Source organism: Lygodium microphyllum, chromosome 2 (assembly GCF_053477565.2).
Source record: "Lygodium microphyllum isolate KBCC chromosome 2, Lygodium_microphyllum_v1.1.10, whole genome shotgun sequence".
NCBI lineage: Eukaryota > Viridiplantae > Streptophyta > Polypodiopsida > Schizaeales > Lygodiaceae > Lygodium > Lygodium microphyllum.
Window position 1 is genome coordinate 133,743,729 of NC_141136.1, and position 23,900 is coordinate 133,767,628.

General features: G+C 44.5%; 1 protein-coding gene across 1 annotated transcript in view; it reads right to left on the reverse strand.

Annotated features, from left to right (window-relative positions):
* LOC148040346 (dynein-1-beta heavy chain, flagellar inner arm I1 complex-like) overlaps positions 1-23,900 on the reverse strand; it is a 288,628-nt gene that overhangs the window by 69,692 nt on the left and 195,036 nt on the right. The window contains exons 24-31 of the mRNA XM_087698625.1: positions 19,961-20,129; positions 19,634-19,789; positions 19,389-19,556; positions 16,165-16,296; positions 15,730-15,933; positions 15,477-15,647; positions 11,579-11,694; positions 11,152-11,314 (exon numbers count right to left, since the gene is read on the reverse strand). Of these exons, the coding sequence (XP_087554751.1) occupies positions 11,152-11,314; positions 11,579-11,694; positions 15,477-15,647; positions 15,730-15,933; positions 16,165-16,296; positions 19,389-19,556; positions 19,634-19,789; positions 19,961-20,129 (1,279 nt within the window). The remainder of the gene's footprint in view (positions 1-11,151; positions 11,315-11,578; positions 11,695-15,476; positions 15,648-15,729; positions 15,934-16,164; positions 16,297-19,388; positions 19,557-19,633; positions 19,790-19,960; positions 20,130-23,900) is intronic.

Genomic DNA, 23,900 nt, shown 5'->3' on the forward strand with positions numbered 1-23,900 from the left:
AACACAAAGCAATCAGCTCCATGTGTATCACAATCACAAAGCCATGGATCTTGTGTTGTAGTGCAAATTATGGCTTCCAAAAATAGTTGAACTCTCAACCAAGAGGAATTTCTGCACAAATTGAAAAGCTATGGGGACCAATAATCAAAATATATATCCACACAACTTTTTTGTATCATTTAGAGATATTGTCGACAGATTCACGTGCTTGATGTTACTCAAAATAAAGATCGGAAAACTCACGAATTTTAGTTGCTTATAGGTGAGAGATGAGGAAAATAAGAGAAGATATCTTCAATTCCACGTGACGGTAATCTTCCAGCCATTCCTGAACGATTTCCTTTGATAATTTTTGGATGACTTTTCCGTTTTCTCAGGTGATAAGAGAATGAGCCGCATGAAACCTTGGAGTTACATCTTCAGCAACTTGGAAAGATATTCAAGTGATGCAGAGAAATGGGACTAAGACTAAACCCAGGTAAGTGTCATATCCTTGTAACCAAGGGAACCTTGCTTGGCCACATTGTTTCAGCGGAGGGCCTCACCCTTGATCTGGATAAAATAATCGCCATATTAAAAATGCCTATTTCAACATCAATGAAGGCAGTCCACTAATTTCTAGGTCCCACTAGATATCACCGTTGATTCGTTAACCTTTATGCGCACATTGCCCATCCTCTTTCCTGACTCTTGAGTCCTTCGTACCTTTTGAAGTGGTCTTCTAAGACTGATGAAGCCTTCAAGTATCTTGGACGATGCCTTACTCAAGCAACCCTCTTAATCACCCCTAATTGGGCCAAGACCTTCCATGTCCACAAAGATGCAAGCCTTACAGCAGTATGAGCCGCCCTTACACAACCCGATTCCTCAGCCAACATCGATTATCCTGTCTATTATGCTAGTTTTTTGCTAAACAAAACTGAACGCTATTATTCCACAAATGAGCAAGAAGCATTGGCTATTGTTTACACTTGTATGAAATTTCAGCATTATCTCTTAGGAACCCATTTTGTCGTTATTTTAGATCATCAGGCTTTAAAATATTTACTTAACAAATCTTAACTTTCTTGTTGTGTGTGGAGATGGTTGCTACTTTTGCACGAATTCGATTTTTGGAGTTATGGATCCGTCTGGGAAAACACCATAATATGGCTGATTATCTTAGTCATGCCATGAGTGGAGAGGCACCATCGTTTGAAGGTCTCTACCTAGATTTTCTAGGCAGCAAGCTTTTCAGAAATACTTGCTCGCTTTTCCAAGTGGACGTAGGATCGGCTAGGTATGAGGATATCGTGAACTTATTGGCACATGGTTCATTTCTGCACCACATGCCTACAAGGGACAAGCGTCATCTTCTACTCAAGAGCCGCCCATATCAATTGTGTGGAGGACAACTTTATCACTGAGGCCCAGACATGCTTCTTCAAAGATGTGTGCATCTCAATGAAGGTGAAGATCTTGTGTCATATGCCATTCTAATCCAAGAAGTAACCACTATTTAGCTCATAATACCACTTTTAAAATCTTACAGTTTGGTCTTTGGTGGCCTAGTTTGTTCCAGGTTGCAAGCAATATGTTGGAAGTTGCGATGCTTGCCAAAGAAGTGGACCCAAGCCTACAAGGAGTAGCTACTTACCACTTCATGTCTCCACTAGGTGGTGACCATTCCCTAAGTGGGACTTGTCAAGGCCTGTCTCACCAACCACCAAGAAGGGTAACAAGTACATCTTTGTCACCATCGACTTTGCTACCAAGTGGGCCGAAGACATTCCCTCTAAAGACACTACCGCCTCCACAGTTGCAACCTTCCTCTACTCCCACATGTTCTCTCACTATGGTCGTCTCCTCAGTATTATGCTGGACTGTGGCACACACTTTAATAATACTCTTATCAACAATCTTCTTAGTCATTACAAGATTTTCTATTGCCAATCTTGTGCTTGTTATCCACATGCCAACGGCCAAGCAAAAAGCACCAACAAAACATTACGCCACCTCCTCCTCCGCACGTGCCACTCACATCCCCAATGTTGGGATGAGAATTTGCTTGGTTGCTTAAACAAAGATGGGTCACACACCCTTTCAACTCGCGTTTGGCATAAGCAGTCATGCCATTCGAGTTTTCCACCCTTATACCTGACCTCCTCCAACATCCCGAAGTTGTGACACTCCTCTCCAAGCCCTCGCTGCACTTGCACCTTTTGAAAGAAACCCGCATGCATGCTGACCAACCCTAAAGGCCATCCTGCAACAACTGAAGGCTTGGCATGATCGCTATCTCCGAAAGTCAAGCTTTTACATCAGAGACCTAGTGCTTGTCTACAATGCTAACTACCTTGTCAAGAAGCCTAAGTTAGTTCCAGGATGGGAAGGTACATACAAAGTCATTGATATACTTTCGGATTGAGCAGTGGCATTGCAAACACTCAACGGCATGTCCCTACCCCTAGTAATTCTGTCTCGGGTAAAGAAGTATCTCCTCGAGCCATAAATTTCTCTCTCATCTCTCTTTTTTTTCGTGAAAATAATTGAATTAAGTAGCAATATTTACATCAGACCATCAGGTTAGCTAAGAAAAGTAGAACAGACACAAATCAAGGCAAAAGGCTGCCATGACCCTATCACACAAATACCACATAGAAAGGACAGCTAGAGTGGAGTGAACAATATTTAGCCATGGAGTAGCAATGTTAGGAAGAACTAGATCAGCTGAAACCATAGAGGAGATTTTTCCATAACACTAAACCACAAACATGGGCTACATGACCATGGATGCCCGAGGCAGAATAAAAAATAAAGGCATTCCAAGTATACCAAATATGCCACAGATCTGTCCATCCAAGGAAATGGAAGCGGCAGGAATAATTTGATTGCAATGCAGACATAGAAGGCATCCTTCCCATAATCCACGAATGAGCTGATATCCGCTGTTGAGTTGCTAAGGACCATACACGGGAAACAAAACTCCAATCTGTTGAGCAACTAGGCAAGAGACAAAGAGATGAAGCAATGTCTCATCACATGCAGTGCAAAATACACAAAGACCACGGGAGATCTTGCAAGCATGCAATACATCCCCAGTTGGAAGACCCCCAATAAGCAGTCTCCACATGAACACTTCACCCTGATAAGGAAGCTTAGACTTCGAGAGTTGGAGGAATCTTTCCTGTCACTTCTTTTTGCTGTCTTGAATATGCCATAATTTATTAGCCTTTCTAGTGACCCATCTCTTGGCCTCGACCATCTAATGATAGATTTGATTAGTTGATCTTTCTCGAAATCATTACAAAGCACAAACATCCAAACTTGCCAGGGAGACAATGGCTGTAAAGTAGGCAAAGGAGAGAACCTCAGAAGCTTATCCTGTAAGGATGACCAAATGTCATGATAGTCACGAGGCACTTGAAAGTGCTGATGAATGCGTCGGAAAGAGTAAAGATGGGCTGCCTAGGAATGACACCATCATGGAGTATCTGCAACCCCAAACGAGCCATCTGATTAAACTTATCTCGCTACAATTCTTTATCAAGCCAATCCAACAATGTAGAGTTAGCCAACACTTCTCCTTGTAGTGAATTCTCCTCCTTACGAAGATTAGGAGGGTGCCAAACTGCAAAGCGTAACATCTCTTGCCAGGATGCAATCAAATGAGAAAGGAGAAAATACTAGGAGACTCGTGGAGTTAAGCACGTGCCACCAAAAAACTTGAATAACCGTGCAAGCATGAGAGATATTAGTCTTTTCTATGAAAATTTCGCAATTTTTAACCAGGGATGACTCTGCACACATAGTGCTTGCAAAAGTGCTAGTCTCAAAGCAACCATGTGCAAATTAACATCCAATAAAGTTGCTCCCCCCATCCTTTTAGGAGTAGTCACATGCTGCCAAGAAATCCACACTTGGCCCAAACGATCCCCTCTCTCTCTCTCTCTCTCTCTCTCATCTCTCTTTTTTCGTAAAAGGTAATTGTATTAATTACGAAAAAAGGTACAAGTTTACATGATTACAAGATACACGATGGCTCTAAGCCATCACGTGCAATCTCTCTGGCTCTCAAAAGCCCTAAAATCCAAAAGAGTTACAAAAAGTCATGGCAACGACGCAGAGGAAATTGCCATATGCCAGGGAAGCAAGTCCTCCCGAGGAAGTAAGTTAGAGTGCCGAATGAGATCTATCTGCCAATGCAAGAGGCCTTTAAGCCTAGCAATATGTCCCTGAACATTGTAGGCTGAATCAAAAAGAAAAGCATTCCGAATGGTCCAATTGTGCCAACAGCCCCAGTATCTGAGAAAGTGAAACAAGATCTTCATATGTGACGGAGCCGGTGTGGGGTATTTGGGCCGCGCAAAAGCCTAGTCAAAAGGGCTTAGCGAGAAACCAACCACTGCTCTCCAAACTGCCGACAAGAGTGACCAGATTTTCTTAGCAAGAGGGCAAGAAATAAATCGATGACGGGCTGATTCCACACTGGTGGTGCAAAAGAAACAATTGCCGTTGGAGATTCGACGCTTGGAAAGGGCTGAAGCAAGAGGAAGACCACCGACCATCACTCTCCAAAGAAAGACCTTGCATTTGAAAGGTGTCTTGTTCATCTAGCCCTCCATCACAGTTGCTTTCCACCAAGACCGAGATTTATGCAATCCCCATACAGTATTGGCTTTAGTAACCAGCCATTGATGATCTGTAATCAGCAGATGATACACTTGGTTAGCTGAGGCCTTTTCCAAAATAAGGCGACCTGCAAGATTCCAGTTCTGCCAGGGACGATCGGAAGCAAGGGCAAGAAAGGGCTGTCTGCTCTGGAGCACCATCAGAAGCTATCCCCATAAATCACGGTATCCACGAGGTATCCTGAAACGCCTTATGACTGTACTATGAAACGATATCAAGACATTGCGACTAGCAAGGGTGGCATCTGCAAAACTGAAGTCAAGCCCAAACATGCCATACGATTAAATTTTGGTATGAGCTCATGTTTACCTTCCCAAGAAAGTAATCGCGAGGCTGCCAACAGTTCCTGTTGAAAAGAGTTAGCAGCTAATCGATCCTCGGCTAGATGCCATTGAGCCTTCTGGAGAACCAATTTCCAGGAACATACCAAGTGAGCAAGCAGGGATGATGAAGGACTAGAATTCTCTCTCTCATCTCTTTTTTTTTTCGTAAAAGATAATTGTATTAATTACGAAAAAAAGGTACAAGTTTACACGATTACAAGATACACGAGGGCTCTAAGCCAATCGTGTGTAAGATCCCAGGACTAAACCACCAAAAAGGTACACAAGTCATGACAAAGACCCCGAGGAAATTGCCATATGCCAGGGAAGCAAGTCCTCCCGAGGGAGCAAGTCGGAGAGCCGAATGAGATCTATCTGCCAATGCAACAAGTTTTTGAGGCGGGCAATGTGTGTCGGTACATTAGAGGCCGAATCAAAAAGGAAGGCATTTCGAGTGGTCCAATTGTGCCAGCATCCCCAGTATCTCAAAAAGTGGAATAAGATCTTCATATGCAACTGTGGTGGTGTGGGGTATTTTGGCCTCACAAAAACCCAATCGAAAGGGGTTAGAGAGGACCCCACCACTATATGCCAAACCTGTGACAAGAGCGACCAGATCTTCTTGGCGAGCGGGCAAGAAATAAATCGATGTCGGGCCGATTCCACAGTAGTGATACAAAAGAAACAATTGCCATTCGAAATTCGACGCTTGGAAAGGGCCGAGGCAAGAGGAAGACCACCAATCATCATCCGCCAAAGAAAAACCTTACATTTGAAGGGAGTCTTATTCAACCAGCCCTCCATCACAGTTGCCTTCCACCATGACAGAGATTTCCGCAATCTCCATACAGTGTTAGCTTTAACACCCAGCCATTGATGGTCTTTAATCAGAAGATGATACACCTGATTAGCAGAGGCCTTTTCCAGACTCAACCGGCTTGCAAGGTCCCAGTCCTGCCAAGGACGATCCACCGCAAGGGCAGGAAAAGATTGCCTGCCCTGAAGTACCAACAAAAGCTGCTCCCATAAGTCATGGTATCCACGTGGGATTCTGAAAAGTCTCCTGGCCATACAAAACGATGCGAAGACATTACGACTGGCAAGGGTAGCATCCGCAACTGAAGTCACACCCAGACAGGCCATGCGGTTAAATTTTGGTCTGAGCTCATGTTTGTCTTCCCATGAAAGTAATCTTGAGACTGCCAACAATTCCAGTTGAAAGGAGTTAGTATGCAAGCGGTCCTCCGCAGGATGCCAACTCGCCTTTTGGAGCACCACTTTTCAAGAGTTGACCAAATGCAATAACAGAGAAAAGGAGGGGCTGGAAAACCGAGAGTCTGCATTAAGGACATGCCACCAGGAGCCCCGAATTTGTGTATTGCCATGCCGAAGCCCGCTATCCTCCAAAAAATAACGGGCTATAATGGTCCACGGGTGATGATCCACGCACATAGCGTGAAAAAGAGACCAACGAAGAGCCAGCATATGAGTTTCAGTATTCAAAATAGCCCCGCTACCCAGGCGTTTGGGGGTACATGTATGTGACCACGAAATCCACGAAATACCTGCATGCAATGAATCCTTCTTCCATAACATGAAACGAATAGGGCGAGTGAGAGCCTTCAAAGTAGTAGGAGTCCAGGGCAGCAATGGCAAGAAATATGTGAGCATTGGCAGCATAATTGTGTGCGCCACTTTGAGGCGGACATGGATGGGCCACGCTTGCGACTTCCAATACATAAACTTAGCTGCCAGTTTGTGTGAAATCCACTCCAGCAGTTGCTTTGACCAAACATCAACACCCAACGGGTACCCAAGATGCCTGACAATGGAGCGACGGGGAACAACCTGACCCTGCCAGCCCAATGACTGTAAATCCGACTCCGTGCAGCTGAGAATGGCTGATTTGAAGGCATTGATGCGAAGACCCGAAGCATGACCAAAGAGTGTCCAAACATCCAATGCCTTGCGAATGTTGTCCTTGTCTGCACGCAAAATCATAAAACTATTATCAGCCAAAGATTGGCTAATGAAGTGCTGCCCCAAAGGAAGAGACAATCCGGCCAGCTGATCAGAAGCTGCCATTGAAGATAACATTGAAAGAACTGGGTGGGTCGCCAGGGCAAAGAAGAGAGGACTCAAAGGGCAACCTTGTCTCACTGAGCATGCAAGGACAAATGGCTCTGTAACCCCACCATTGAGCATAACACGCGAAGAAGCCTCAACACTAATCGTGTAGATCAATCGGGACATCCGAGTACCAAAACCCATAGCAGACATAAGGTCAGCAATGAAAGACCAGTCTAAATAGTCAAAGGCCTTTTCCAGATCCAATTGAATCAATACCACTTCCTGACTAGAGTGCCTTGCATAGTCAATGGCCATTTGCACATTTAAGATATTATCCAGAATGTTGCGGCCCTTAATAAAACCATATTGAAGAGGATGCACAATAGCTGGAAGGTGCTTGTGGAGCCGATTCGCCAGGACTTTGGAAAAGATTTTATACATTGAGCCCATCAATGAAATTGGTCTCCACTGTTGCAACGTTGACGGCGAAGGAACCTTTGGAACCAGTTTGATAAGGCCTTCTTTCCATGAGGAAGGCATGACCCCTGTTTCCCAAACCTGCTGAAACATAGCCACCAATGGCTTCACTAGTTGGGTAGCCGAGCTCTCAAAGAATTCATTGGCGAGACCATCCCAGCCAGGGCTTTTATCCTTAGGCAGATGCAACAAAACATCCATAACCTCCTCCTCACAAATATTTGCCTCCAAAGTAGCTCACATATCAAGTGGAACCTGCTGGTGGACTAGATCATAGAAGGCTGAACGTGCATACGTAACCTGGTCAGAAGGCGACTGAGAGGAACCAAGAAGATCCCAAAAATAATTCCTGCACATATTGACAATGGTGAGCAGATCAGTGACCATGACCTTCTGAATCCTGGAGTCTGGTCATATTTTCTCGAGCAGGAGAAGCATGCAAGGCGCGAAAGAACTTATGAGTCTGACAAGCACTATCTTGCAAATTGTCAGTCAAAGTGTGCAATTTGGCCTGCTGATAGGATTTCAACTGAAATTCTTTAATAAGATCAGCCAAACGCTGTGCCAGTGACAACATAAATTCATCCTCTGGGGTATCTACCAGTAGCGAACGAACCAAAGCCAGTAAGCCTTCCGCTGCATGTCGACGCCGCCAACAAAGAGAGGCATGATGTATATCCCATACTGGCGAGCAACCCTTTGCACATTAGAGTGTAGTCGTTCAAAAGAAACTGTGCCCTCAGAGGCAAAGTCCAATAAGAATCTCTCAATCAATTGCTGCATATAGCCTTGAAAGATTGAATTCTTCAAATAAGAGGAGTTGAAACGTAAAGGGAGACTATCCAGCAACTGCATAAAAGGTGCAATGGGTTGTGCCAGTATCTCAAGCTGGAGAGGGAAATGGTCCGACAAGGCATATTGCTGCAAGACTTTCATTTCCAGCATCCCCAGAAGAAAGTCATCATCTTGCATGATGTACATTCGGTCCAACCGCGACCATGTCGATGCATACTATGCGGAATGGAAAGTAAACCCTGGAGATGAAGGTTGCAACCAAGACCATAGATCTTGCTTAAGTGCCGCAAGAGCAAAGGCATTCCACGCCCGCCTTTCCGGAGCATCCATCACCGAATGCCCTGAAGTGGATTGTGAAGAGTCAACACACATATTGAAATCTCCCATCAAGAAACCCCTTCTGCCAAGTGACATGTAGCTCTGCAAGTTCTTCCAAAGATCCTGGCGAGATAAAGGGTCATTCGGAGCATAGAGGCCCAGCAACCATAACATCTCTCCCTCAAATAAAATTTCAATTACCACAAAGCGGCCCTGTACATAATTTTTAATAAGAACAGGCTGATATTTCTCATGGACAATCATAAGCACACCAGAATAATGCACAGCATGTGTCCCTGCATAAAACAAGCGAAAACCATGGCAGTCCACAACTTTTCCAGCTTCACTGTGACTCTTGTGCTCCACCGCACACAAGGCATCCCACTGATTCTCATGCAAGACAGTCCACATGGCATGTTGCTTATGGCGAGAACAAATGCCTCGCACATTCCATGTGGCTATCTTCATATATCCGTAAAAAGAAAATCAGGAAGGAGGCACCGCTTGCCTCGCTTTAACCTTGTCTGCTAGAATGTCAAGGACCCCGTCATCCAGAAAATCAGCTAACACTGCAAAAGAATTCTGCCGGCCAGCTTTAGAGGTAGATGGAATATCCACTGTCTTGGGGATGGAACGGGGATAACGACGATCCCAGGGTGTAATCACATTACCTCTAGAATCAAATGCCAACTTAGCAGGCAGGCCCTTGGGACCGTTTGTATAAACTTTCCTCGTAGACTGATTACGGGGAGCAGAAGGAACCATAGTACGTGCAGCATGCTGTGAAGAGAACATTTCTTTCCTGCGCATATATGTGTGCATGGGATCCTGTGACACAGTAGGCCCAGAATCCGGCAGAGCAGCATCCAGCTTTTTACATTTTTTGGGATGTGCCTCTATCCAGTCATTGTACGGGAATCCAAACCCAAAACCTGTTGTTTAGCTTTATCCAAAACACTGGATGGTTGGGTTTTCTCTTGTGACGGAACATCAAGCACCATGTCATCCCTGGGTGGCACAACATGCACATTATCTGAAGACGGTTGCCTCTCTGGGCATTTGGCCATAAAGTGCCCCAATTTACCATACGAAAAGCAGTGTCCCACAAAGTTGCCCCATTTCAAGCGAAAATGCAAAGGATGCATGCCAGAGCAATTAAGGTGCAGCCACGCAGGCCTCTTCCTGGCAGTGTCCCATAACATACACAAACGGTTTCTATTCATTGCCCTTAGGCTTGGGCGGACCAGCACCGTTCCCACAACGGCCATGGCATCCTTTAACAATGGCCAAGAGACGGCCGGGCAATTTTCCACCTCAATCCACACCGGGCATTTCCGTTGAAGTAGGCGCTGAAAGTCTGCCATAGGGCGCCATGGCACAACATGGACCAAACGGCGATCAAAGAACAATGGTAGTTTGGACAGGAGCTCAGCCCGATGCTTCTCCGAGTTCAGCAGCACCTCATAGAAGCCTCGAACCCCAACAAAAATCTCCTCCACACACTCCCCTTGCAGTAAATGCCGCAGCCACTGATGAATCTGAGAAATCACTGGGATCTTGCCAGTGAAGAAGAGTATAACTGCACGGTCATAAAACACTGAAAAAGAGCGTAGGACAGTTTTCGGATCCACGGTTGCCTCCAGAACCTCTTCAGTTTCTGCGTCAGAAAAAACTTCATGATTATGCTGGACATAGTCGCCAAGCAACGTATTGGTAAACTCCAGCAGATGCTCCCAGTCAATCTCCTGCGAATCCACAGAATCAGAGGCCACCTGAGCATAAGAACGATCCTGATGACCGATTGTCTCTTCGGGCGTATGCTTGGAGCGTTTACCCGCAGGCTGAAAGTCATGAGCAGGAGGCATCTCCTCTGTACAAGGCACCATATCCTCCGGTTCCTCTGCATCAGAATCCGGACCAAGAACGGCCACCGTTTGTTCAATAAAAGCCATATCCAGGCCAGCCATTCCTGTAGCTCTATGAGCTTGCATTCCATGGCTTGTGGGGTCATATTAGAGACATCGAAACTAGCGTAGGTTGAAAGGTATCAAGTGTGGCTTGGAAGTCATCCGAGGCTCTCCCCAAATCTTCAGCTCTTTCCACTATGTTGGGTGTGATATCTCTAGCCTCCAGGTGGACTAATTGAATAACCTAGTTGATAAGGTCATGTATAGGGGTGTTTTCAATGCCTGCATATCTACTAGGACTGGTATTTCTACTTGAAGTGGGAGTCCAAAGGTCATGTCCACTCTGGAAGCACATGCGCCTACAGTAATAATACTGCCATTTTCTAATGTAAAATGTGATATATTTGTAAAAGAATCAAGCATGCATAAGATCGTCTGGCTATGTGCCAAAACCACCACTCCACCTTTTCCTCCTCCACCTTTCCACTTTTCACCCATAATTTAGTTGAGAAAAGCAGGCCTAAAAAAATACAGCTTTCATCTGTTTGTCAGAGCTTAAAGAATCTCCCTTTTAAGGCAAAGAAACTTACAACTTTATTTCTGTCAATTTTTGTTATTCGTGACCTTGTCATGTCTGTAAGCTTGTGAAGATAGCTTATCCATTTCTTAAGCAATTTGCACAAGCTTGCTTTACTTGTTTCAGTCCTTGAAAGTGCTTTCTCACAGTCTGCTGTCCATTTGATTTGTCCAGCACTATTTTACATAAACATTCCTCATTGAGACATTTGAGCTTCATTCAGGTAACAGTTGCAGGAAAATAACAGAAACCACTTGCTAGAACATAGCTCTCATCCAATGAAATAAAGAAAATGAACTTATTATATTAAATTCAACATTCAGAGAAATTAAAGAATGGGGAGTTTGGCTTCAAGCCACCAATAAGAGGAACACAAATTCAGAGCACAACAAAGATAATCATCAATATCCATTTGACATTGTTAAGAGGTGTTAAAGAACCTTATAACACATTGTCCTGCATTGTCTTTCACCCATTTGTCTTTCTTTGCAAGCTTGCTGTCTTCAAGAGCTTTAACGAGATGCAACTTCACAGCAGCATACATGGCTGCTTCAACCTGCGACTAACTATAATCAGACCCATAAAATTGAAATCATGCAAAAAAAGATGTTACAAATCTGTAGTTTAAAACTCTTGGAACTTACATGTTGAGAGGAAAGAAAATACAACATTAATATCTCTAGGTCCAAAATGTTTATTTCCTGTGTGGTGCCTAGCCTAGGGTGCATAGCTTGGGGGGCCTTCTATTGGTAGATAGTTATTAGGGCCACTACCTATTGTACAAGGCTGAGATGCATGACATGATTTTCATTGTAGAGTTAGATTCCTACATTGTGGTTGGCCTTGATGCATTGCCCATCCACGAGGTATTGGAGCCAACAACATCGCACTTAGAGTTGTGGGAGATTATTGGGAGCCTCATAGGGTGGCACATTTGGAAGGCACGCTATTAGCTGGATTTTGGCAGTGAGTGCCTCTTCTTATATGTGACCTTGGCAAATCTCTAGACTCCCATCATTCATTTCCTCTGTGGCCACTGGGGCCAGGTGTAGGGTGATTCTCGGGCCCATCATGAGCTCTAACATCATTTTTTGCTTGCTTTGGGTGGCCACAACCTGTTCTTCATGATGCAAGCCGGAAACCCTAGGTGGTAGTATACTTCTCCATGGCTTCTTTCCCCCATACTCCCTCAACCACCTTTAGAGGATTGTAAATATGATTTTTTTAATGACTTTGTGTTTTTTCTAGCCAAATTGTTGAGCACATGCGCTTCATTGTAAAAATCTTGTGTGTAATATAACTAGCCACATTTTTTTCTGCAAAAGAAGGGTGTACAATTATGCTTAGGGATGACTTGTATGTGTTTGGAATAAAGAAGAATCTACTTTTAGTTTCAGCCATTACCTCCATTGGTCTTATGGAGAGGATGACATTTTTGTCACAAGCATGTTGTACAATGGACTCTTGCTCTATCAAATGGATTCCTATGAGAGGATAGCATTAGAAGATACTTTAGTAGCTGATGCCAAGGTTGTTGATGACACTCGGTTGTATGCTCAGTTTGGTCATCTAAACTATGGCGATTGCTTTGTCTTAAAAGCAAAGATATGTTGCTTAATCTTCCCCCTTTAAAAGCACCGATAAAAAATATATGTGGGGGATGCATACTTAGGAAAAAGCATCGGGCTTCTTTCCTCAAAGCTGGATTTATTCAAGCTGATCAGAAATTGCAGCTTGTTAAGAATGAAGTTTGTGGCTCCATGTGCATATTATCCATTCACGAATACTTCAATTTTGTTACATTCATTGATGACTTGATACGTCATTGTTGGGTCTATGCAATGAAACATAGGTGAGAAGTCTTTGCATGCTTTAACTGTTTCTTGGCCATGGCTGAAAACAACAATGGTTGCAAGCTTATCATTCTTCGTACTGATGGAGGGTGGGAATACATGTGACAAGAATTCAATGCTTTCATGGCTGAGCATGGTATCATACATCAGTGTACTACACAATATACACCTCAGCAGAACGATGTGGTTGAACACAAGAATAGATCCCTTGTTGAGATGGCGAGATGTATGCTTTCACACAACAAGCTACCGCCAAAGTTTTGGTTTGCTGCTGTCATGTGCTCAAAGTACATTCTTAATTGCTGCCCCACCAAGGCATTGGATGCATGTACATCACATAAGGCTTGGAATGGCTGTAAGCTAGTGGTGTCACACACGCGTATGTTTGGATGTTTTGGCCTATGCTTTAGTGCAATCACCACACGATGTATGCTTCAGGCTAAAGCTGTCAAAATGCATATTTATTGGATATACTGCTGGAAAGTAAAGGGTACCACTTGTACCAACCTTCCATGAACAATATCATTTTCAGTTGAGATGTTGTATTTGTTGAACATGCAGGTCATTCCTTTATGAATGCAAAATTCAGCTACTTATGGGTCCACTTGACATGTTTGCCACTTTGTTGACTTTTTCACAAAGTGCTGCAGCGGATTTGGCATAGGCTGTGGTGTTACATCAGCATAATCAGTAAGCTTTGCATGCTGATCAGCAGCCTGATTTGCAGCAAATTGAGCAGGCACTTAATAAGGATGTAATGCTGATGAGAGGGTGGCAATTCAAGAAGCTAAAACAGTCCCCAAAGTGCTGTTAGATACATTGTGTGACAACAAACAGCCCACTCTTCTTCTTGGTAGAACTAGCGTAGCCACTCACCACACATAGGGTCACTTTGTTATTAGAGAAAACCGATTAGACCTCAAGGATTACAGTGGGACCTTGGACAGTGGGTATGGAAAGGTCCCTTTGTAGAGAGACGTAGGGATGTCACCTTTTCTGGATACAAGCTAGATGGGGAAGAAGGATTCAAATGAGCACGATCAGAGCAATGAAAACTGCTACTCAACATTAGATTGGATAGAGTATCTCACCAGCTTTTCTAGCTGGCTTATGAAGGATATTGGATGATGGCTTTAGGCCAAGAAATATGTCACTCTTTCTATGGCTCCTAGAGCACAAGCGCTTGTAATTAACACCTGGCTTGGTTATGGCAGGGATCTACTGGCTTGTGCTAGATGTGGAGAGCCAGAAGAGACTCAAAGACATTGTATATGGACTGGCCTAAAGCTCAAGAGGCTTGGAGGGGCCTCAAGATGGTGTTGTATGACACAACAATGGTTATGGGAGTGACATGAGGTACTATTGCTTGGGTAACAAAGTACTATTGCTCGGGTAAAAAATAGAGGCTTAGCCTCTGGATAGAGTATGTAGAAGGGAGTCATTCCTACCTCACCCCTGGTGAACTCTTAAGTAGGATTTCCATGCTAGATTTTTCATCGTCAGAGTGGACTGATGGGAACTGTCATAGATAGGAGCTGATACCTAGCAATACTGCATGGTGTATTGGAAATTCAAATGTAATCATTCTATATATTTATTGAATATATCCATTGCAAAGATTCTGTCCAACATTTGAGGTGCAAGAGGCTACAAGGTAACTTAGAGACTACAAGGAGAAGCAGAGATGCTTTTCTTAGAATCTCGAGTTCTGGAATTTTGGCACTTTCATAACTATCAACCACACATTGTTTGACATTATAGACCTCCTAGTTTGTCCATTTGGGCTATATATTTGGTTCTATTTAAAGTCTTTAATAGGGTTGATTTTGTTCTTTGTTTGGAATATTTTGTGCCATGTATTAATAGAATCACTCTTTCCTCTTTTTAAAAAGAGAGAAGAATCACGGTCTTCATGAAGCCTATGCTTAGAACTTTGAACTTAGTAAAGTAAGGAGCTATGCATCTGATGAGAAGGGTGAAGCACATGATCCTACCTTTCAGGGGTACTGCACACAAATGAAAGACCTTTTTAAGGGGATTCTAGGATGTATAAGATCATTCCAAAAGTTAGATCATTGGGTTATTTCTTGCCAATTGCACACATGGGACCATGGATTACTTACCCATTTTACAAATGGGACATGAGCACTTTCGTTAAAATTATCTTTTTAAAGAAAAGTACTTTCAAATGTCGAGGCTAACCATATAGAGCCCAACATTCTCAAATAAGTGAGCTATCTTGGGTTTTCATATTTTATGTCACTCTAAAGTTCTTCTGCAAGAGAGTAATGACATATTCAGGGACTGGTTCACTAATCTTTTAATGTGCAATGCATAATCCCACAAAACAGGATAAACAAAATTGTGCTAATGATTTATGCAAGAGAGGAAATAAACTTTACAAATGTCACCAACAAAATATAAATTCCAGACGAAATGCCGCTGTCAAGGCAAGGACAAGTGGGGTACTAGCCATAGATCATACCCTATTAAGCCATTCCTCGGGTGGTGTATCCAATACCACAGGGGTTGCAAAAGGCAGATATTCTCCATCAGGAGAAAATACCCCTGTTGTCTCATATTGACGACGGCCTTCTTCTCCAGGTGCATGTATTTCAAGCCGTTTGATTCCCTCAAAGCACTTTTTCAAATGAGGCTGAAAATGGACAAATTTTCAAACGTCAAAAAATCACCAAGACATTATTTATCGTGACAGAAAGCTATGAGATGCCACATGCCTGAACATTTCTAGGATCTTTTGCTTGACCAAGTATATCAAGTAAGTCATCACTTGATAGGAAATAAAATCGTGGAAACTGCTGTCGCTTTTGCTCTAGGTAGTCGTCCAATGACTTCTGTATCTTTTCTAGTTTCTTCCCCATAGCAATGAAGAAATCCATCAAACCATCAACACACAGTGCTCTTAAGGCATTCTTAGTTTCCTGGTAGTGGAGAGAAATAAGGTTTGAAAAATTAAACCACCATTCAAACGATAGATTCACATCTTGCAGGCATTAAAAACTTGTTTGGTTTGATGCAGTAGACCCTTCTACACAAACATGCCTTTAAATAGAAAAAATGTTAACAGAAGTTTCAGCATCAATCTGAACTTCAGTGTTACATGGAGGAAGAATAAAAGACGCGAACCATATTTCCTGAAAGAGCAAGCATACTTGAAGCTTATTCATCGAAGCAATGAAGTTATCGTTAACTTGATTAAAAAGGATTGTTTCTCCAGGTAACTGCTTGCGAATATCTTCTGAACCTCCAAAAATACTTTCCAAATATGTCCATTGCCGTTGTACCTTTCATCAATGAAAAAATGAAGAGATGGGCTAATCAAATACAGGATGCTGAGCATTGAATAAAACCTGTGCACTAACTTAATATCATGATATGTGACTAAAGTAGATAATATCTTGATGCTAAATATGGTCAAATATTTGCACACACATGATGACAACTGTTTTCCTAAAAAAAGAAGAGAAGCCATCACGTAAGGGACCTCTGCTATATTCTGCAATCTACTGTATGATATATGGATTGCCAGGACATTGAGATACTCAGAGCATTGTTCTCTTAGTCTACAAGGGTATCTGTTAAATCAAAAACTTCTTACAAGGAAAACCACTGGAGACCTAGACACCAACAATGTGAGGTTTTGTATGGATTAAATGTTTTCTGACATCCCCACAGCAAGTATAGCAAAAGCTCAATACACTGAAAGGACTACTGCCAGTTATCAGAAGACAACTACTGAGATCTCTCCTTTGAGACACCCCAAATCACTAATACTCATCCTTGCTATTTAAGATCTGATAAGGCATGAAGAACTGTTGCTCCTAGGCTGCCTTGTCTACCTGCAAGCTTCACAGCTGCCTCCTCCCCTAGCGCCTTCTTCTTACTTGTGCTTCCTCTTACTTGTGCCTTGTCTACCCCTAAGTGGTACTCGAGAAGGGTACTATCTACTTGGTGCCACGGTACAAGAGACTTATTACAAACATTCCTCACTAACATCGATTTGCATGGCAACTGGTCACCTTTCTTTTCCTATGGCTAGCAGTGAAATACTGCCATATAGTGGAGGCCTTTAGCTGCCTTGTTGAGACTGTACCACTAGCTTCATTTTGTAGATGCAGTGTTACCAAAGATCTGGATGCAATTAAAAATACCTCAAAGATTGCTGCAACTATTTCCGATTGTGGCAGGGAGATGACAGGGTGTCAAATGGTTATAGAAACAGGGTAACCTAATCCCTGCCTACTTTGTTTCCCCCCGAGAAAAGAAAATCCTATGAATGACACTTCAGGAAAATTCTTGAGGTAATATCAAAGTACAAAGAAGGCCTAATATACAATGTTGTGTGAATAACCAATCTGGTGGGCTATAGTGCCAATCCATATGAGGCGCCAGGCGAAAGAATGGGCCTGCGCTGTAACTAATTAAGCCATTAGGCACTGCAATGAACTTGATTTGGTGTGTAAGCTCGCTCAGAAAGAGATGACCAGGGAGACTCAGCATACCCCTGCACAGATAACTATTGATTCACTAGATTTTTAGCATCATCGAGGCAAGAGTCAGTGGCAGGTCAGCCCTGGCAGCCTAACCACAGAATAAATTTAAAGTGATGTTGAAAGCCGACTAGAATGAAAGTGATATTGTTAGCAATGATGAAGCTCTCTTTTTGGGCCTCCACAGATTTTTGGGCTTGGAAGGAGGATACCATGTGCTGAAAAGTTATTCCATGTACATTGGTCCAAGACTCCGAGGGATTATAACCATAGCCTTGGGGGTCAGTAGGGGAGAATGTGCACCTCTCTAGAGGAGGTGATGGGATTGGCTACGCATTTCTATAGGGTATGTTGAGCACGATCAGCTCTCAATCAGGGTGTCAGGATGCACGGAGGATGAGGCTGCGTGCTGGTTTTGATTATAGGGGAGATGAGCCACTATCTCTTCCCTTCTCAAAGTAGGAATTGTTTAAGGCCCTCTAGATTCTTTAACCATTTGGAAGTGAAGTGAAACATTCCGCCTTTCAGGAATTTTCACGGGTTGCAGATGTCTACAAACCTCTCAGCTGGCCTAGTTTGTCTCTTCCACAAAGGGGGACAGATAGCAGCTCAACTGGTGGCAGTGAATCACTTTTTTGTTGGTGGCATACAAGGTCCTGCCAAAGATTATCAACAATCACACCCCCACTTGCTAGATATTATTCATGACAGACAGAAGTTAGTGGTCAACAAGGCCTGGGCAAAGATGATCAGCAATTATGCCTTCTTGCACTAGCATTATCCATGACAAACAGATAGGGTTGGTTCCGGCTTGGAGTATGCTGGAAACAGTCCTTACCTACTTTGATGGTGCACACTGTGCTCAGCACACTGTGCGCCCTTGAAGTGTGCTCAGCACAATGGTCAAGCAATAGCAATGTCACTTCAGGACTTTCAAGAAAGCCTACGACAGGGTGAACTGGGGTTCCTTTGAGGATGCCATAGCCCGACTAGGATTTCCTTTGAGGCATTCCTTTGAGGGTAAACAGATCTCTAGGGCCTGACAATGGGAACTACAAATTTAATCTGAAAGCTCCTCCCTGGGCCTTTGTTCCTAATGACTTGAAAGATCTACTGAATGCTAAGCTGCCATGGTTGTCCATAAGTAGGTCTCTAGGGCCTGACAATGGGAACTACAAATTTAATCTGAAAGCTCCTCCCTGGGCCTTTGTTCCTAATGACTTGAAAGATCTACTGAATGCTAAGCTGCCATGGTTGTCCATAAGTAGGTCTGTTAGACTGAAGCTTCCATAACAAAATTTTCTTCCAAGGCTCCTCGCCTAGAAAAAGACCTCTGACAATGAGCTTAATCGATAAGGCTCTACTCTGGCTAACTAGGTCTATGATCCACAAGCCTCCTCTAAATGTAGGCTGAATAATAACATCCCAAGCCATCTTTGCCCTGGCCAGGTTCCCATATCCTCATGACCAAGTAAATTTCTTGGTAAGCTGCTTCATCTAGCTGATACATGACCCCATGAAGCTATATGGTATTATTCTGCTCACTTGTAATAGGTTAGATGCAAAGAAAACTGAATTCCCTTTTAGGATGGCACCATTGGCAGCAAAGACTTTGCTAAAAGTACTTAAGCACATGATGTGGCTGGCCCATTGGCTAAGCCAAGATCGCTGGCTAAAATTACTCTCTTAGTTTTTATTATTATAACATCGGCCATCTTAACACTGCTTGAGACAATTTGTGCAAGACATGTTGTCATTTCAAGATGTTTTAAGGTGAGCAAACATCCTGGTTATAGTAGGAGACGAGAGTTTATCTACTCATAGATACTTCATGGACAACATAGATGCATTGTGACAAGTAATGCATGTTGGGCAGGTCCACACACCTGAACCACCACTTCAACTGTATCAGACACTTGGGAAAGATCATGCTCCCATTTGTGTATATCTGTTGCAAAGTGAACATGAGCCCTGTTGGCTTTCATAGATGACAAGGTCACTCTGTGCTCTTCTAAAATTGCAAAAATTTCCTCTGTGCTCCTTAATTTGTGAATCTGGAGAACATGATGCTCAATGTGTCAAGTTCAGCGACTGAAAAATGGAACTACCTTTCTAAATGATAATTCTGTACCTTTGGCAGTTCTCTATAAGGGATCATGTCAAGTTCAAGACTCTCCCATACATCCTTTATTTTTGCAAGTGTCTCCTCAATAGCAAGTTCTTTACTTGCAGCAACACTGAGTTCACTAATAGCAGCTGCATGCAAATCCAGACGCAATTCTGCCACCTAGAAAGTAGTATCATAAAAATAATTTGCAGATTCAAGGACTGATGGTTTACAAGTACATTATAACAGTTGTGAAGGTTTCAATTATACTGTGAAAATATTTAGAGAAATCCATGTAGAACCGCTAGTTTCATGAAACATAACCTAAGTTATCTAAACTTCAATCCTTACCTTGTCAAGGGTGAAATCTTTGGAGTAAGGATCAAACTTTTGACCAACTTGTTCCATTAGCTGTTCCCAATGGCGTCGTCGCATAGCAGGATTCCGTAGGTCAACTGTCAATGGAAGTGTAGACTTGAAGGCATCTATGGTATCCTTGAGATCTGACCAAACTCCCCATCTGATTAAGATATTCGTATTAGTACTACTATTTATACACATGCAAGGTTTACTCAATAGATCTTTTCCATTGCCTTCTTTCAAGTTTTCAAGTCTCTCTAGATGTTAATACAAGAACATATCAAAAATGTTAAATCTCTCTCTATCTCTCCATTTTTTTTTGTGAAGAAGCTCAAATTAATGTATAGATGTTAATCCCATATCCATAGGTGCCACTCCCGGAACTCCTCCCAGAACACATAAGGGTCCAGACCTTCCCCTGGAGACTAACCACACGAATCCTCCTCCAAGGAAGGACAATGATCTCCTCATCCTGCTGCCCTCTGTCAAGGACCAAACGCCCCCCATCTTGCACGGTGAAGAAAATCCCGTAGGGGGCGCTGCCCACTCTACCTCTCACCTGTAGGGGGATACTTGTTGGCGAGAATCTAGCGGCCCACACCTCGCTAGGCTCCACCTGCTCTCGGATCGGGGAGTCAAGCCACTCCTGATGAGGGATTGCTACCATCCTATACACCTCCTGCCACGTCCTGATAGTTAGAGTAGGGCCAGCCTCCCACCCAGCCTACTAGATGCGGGGGACGCTCGTGAATCTGTATCCCATCCTGATCTCTGACCTGGGGGTTTCGCACCACTAGTTGGCGGTCTATCTCCTCCTGGCATCTTGGGGGCCTCTGAATTAGGGCCTTGCGGAGGCCCTGCCGCCATAATTGAAGTAGGCTGTGGAGGAAGGAGGATCTGGGTGGCGTGATCTAGGCAGTCGTGAAGATCCATCTCAAGGATGGCCTCCAATCCCCACCAATCCTCGGTCAATACTCCTGGAGACCCTACTGTAGAAGGACCTTCCAGGTTTGCCCTCGTGGTGTGAGCCCACAGACTACTAGCTTGCCCAAAAGGGCTAGGCTCTGGAACTCTGGGTCTATGATCCCAAGCCCTCCCTCAGACCGATGCCGGATGATGGTTGCCCACACCACCTTGGCTCAAGAGTCCTTGGAACCGTTTGAGCTGGCCCAGAGGAAGTTCCGCACTAGGCAGTGAAGTTGAACCACACAAGACGAGAAGAAGCACCAACACGAGGCAATGTACAAGGTTGCACTAGGAGGACCTGGTTGACCACTAGGGCTTGGCCCGCTAAGGAGAGGCGGACAATACTCCAGTAGGTTAGCTTCCGCCTGATAGAGTCGAGAACTGGAAGAAACTGCTAGGCAGGAGTGATGTTGAGTCCCACCTAGAACCCTAGGTATCGGACGGTCTGTCCCCTGCACACCCATTTGAACCCCAAGTGGACGCCCCACTCCGTACTAGCGTCCGGATCTGTAAGAAAACCAAGCAACTTTCGCCAGTTGATTTTCGGTCTCGCTATAGTGTAAAACACCTCTAGAGCTAGTCTCACTCTCTCCAACATCAGCACATCATCCTCCATACAAAGGGCAGTATCATTTGCATACTTTGAATCAAGTAGCTTCATCTCCTCCCTCACCGGAAGTCGAAGGCCACGTAGCCTGCTCACATGTGAACAGAGGAAGTAGGACATTGCCTCTGCAAAGAGTAAGAACAGATACGGGCCAAGAGGACAGCCTTGCCGGATAGATCTCTTCAATCGAAACTCCTCCCCCCTCTTGCCACCTATGAGAACCCGGCTAGTGGCTAATTAGTAGAGTGCAGAGATCCTGCAAATCCATGCTTGGGGAAAACCCAACCTCTCCATGGTGCCCTCTAAGAAGTCCTAGTCAACCCTGTCATAGGCCTTCTCAAAGTCTAGGAGTAGTATAGCCAACCCTTGGCCACTATGCTGGGCCCACTCGGTCGCCTCGAAGAAGGTGAAAACATTGTCTAGGATGCTCCTATCCTGGACAAGATTTGTCTGTGTGTCATGAATAATGTCTGGAAGCACGGGGCGGGTCGCCTACCAATCATCTTGGCCAGTGCCTTATAGGCCATTGACAACAAGGTGAAGGTCTCCACTGGGATAGCTCCAGCTGCGGTCTCCCCCTTTGGGGAGGAGGCTGACAAGACCTGCCAATAGACTCCCAGGCATCCATCCTGATCTGAAAATCTCCTGAAAGGAAAGCAGGAGAGGGTCCTTCACCACCTCCCAGGAGGTAGTGAAGAAGGCCTTCAAAAGACCATCCTCTCCCGGGAATTTCTGCCCATCCTGTACATGGAAAGCCTCCACTAATTCTTTCTCTGTGAAGGGGTCTAGGAGGGAGCGACCCATCTCCTCTGTGACAAGGGACGGAATGCAGTCCCAGACCTGGTGTCTACAACGCTATCCCCTATCCAAGCCTGCCACCTGCTGAAAAAGGTGTTTGTAGTAGTTAGTGGTAATCTCCGTCACCTGATCTGGCGGGCTAGAGCGAATCCTCCCATACTGATCACGGAGGCTACAAATCTGATCTCCTGAGGTGTGAGGTTGGTGCACCTGAAAAACTCCCTACACATTGTGTCCCCCTTCTGCACCCAAAAGGTTGTTGAGGTACAGAAAGAGAACTCCGAGTTCCTGTCCTCAAGACCTGGTTCTCTAGGGTTTCCAGGTTGTTGAAGTCTCCTCGAACAATCTAGGAGTCCACAACTTGCTGCGAACCCTAACCTCCGTATAGGAGCATAGATATTGAGGACTCCAAGGTACGAGTCTCCAATGTCTAATCTGATCCATAGGACCCTCCCTTCCACTATCGTCTCGTGGTCACGCACACAGGCGGTAAGCCTCGGGCCAATAGAGGTGCATACGCCTCCACTCTTGCCATGGGCACTGATAGAGTACTCCCAGTAGATGTGTGAGATGCTTGGAAGTACCTTCCCTACCCACTAGGCCTAGGTGGGGGTGAGCTTGTGCTCCTGCAGAAGTAAGATATCGATCCGTCCGGCAAGGGCAGGTTGCAACTCCCGCCGAACAATCAACTTCTTGGAACCACGTGGCCCACTATAGTGGAAGCTGTTCACATTCCAAGATGCTAGATATAAACTCATGGGGAAGTCGGTGACTGACCGAATAGGCATCTGTTCGGTGTGGAAGCAGTTGATGAAGAAGAAGAGCTATGGGGCATGCGAATGCGCTTTCCCGCCAGCCTGGAAGGTGAACTCCATTCCCCCATGGTGGTTCTCGGGCGGACCATAGGGGTAATAGATGCTCCAGGCAGTACTACCAGGGCATCTATCAGCCAGGCTAAAAGGTGCAACTGTGTACACTGGTAGAAGCGGGTAGCTTGTGCGAGGGGCCACTTGATCGCATCCATTGGTGATCTCCATTGTGGAGGGGCTCGAAAAATAATGCTCAGATGTGGGACATTGGTAGAAGCGGGTAGCTTGTGCGAGGGGCCACTTGATCGCATCCATTGGTGATCTCCATTGTGGAGGGGCTTGAAAAATAATGCTCAGATGTGGGACCTCGGCACGGTTAATGTCCATCATGCACCCTGGCCACTGCTGGGAAAAGAGTGCTAGTTCTCCTCCTCCCATCTACTGGGAGATGTGGTCTACAACCTGCCCCTTCACTTCCTCCTCTATTTGTGTCATTGTCTAGTCTCCTGAATGAGAGGCTTGAAGGAAAAAGGCATAGTTTGGTCCATTTGGTGGTGCTAGTAAATGGACCTTGCCGCTCCTTGACTTGTGGACCATGAAGATCCCCACCTCCAGAGGTAGTGAAAACTCTCCGCGCTCCGCCACTCTCAAGTAGGACCACGGACAACTATGGAAGAACTCATGTGGGAGTAGCTGCGCCTGCCTAGGGAAGGTGTGGCAGGTGGCTGTGGGGGGGGGGGGGGGGGAGGGG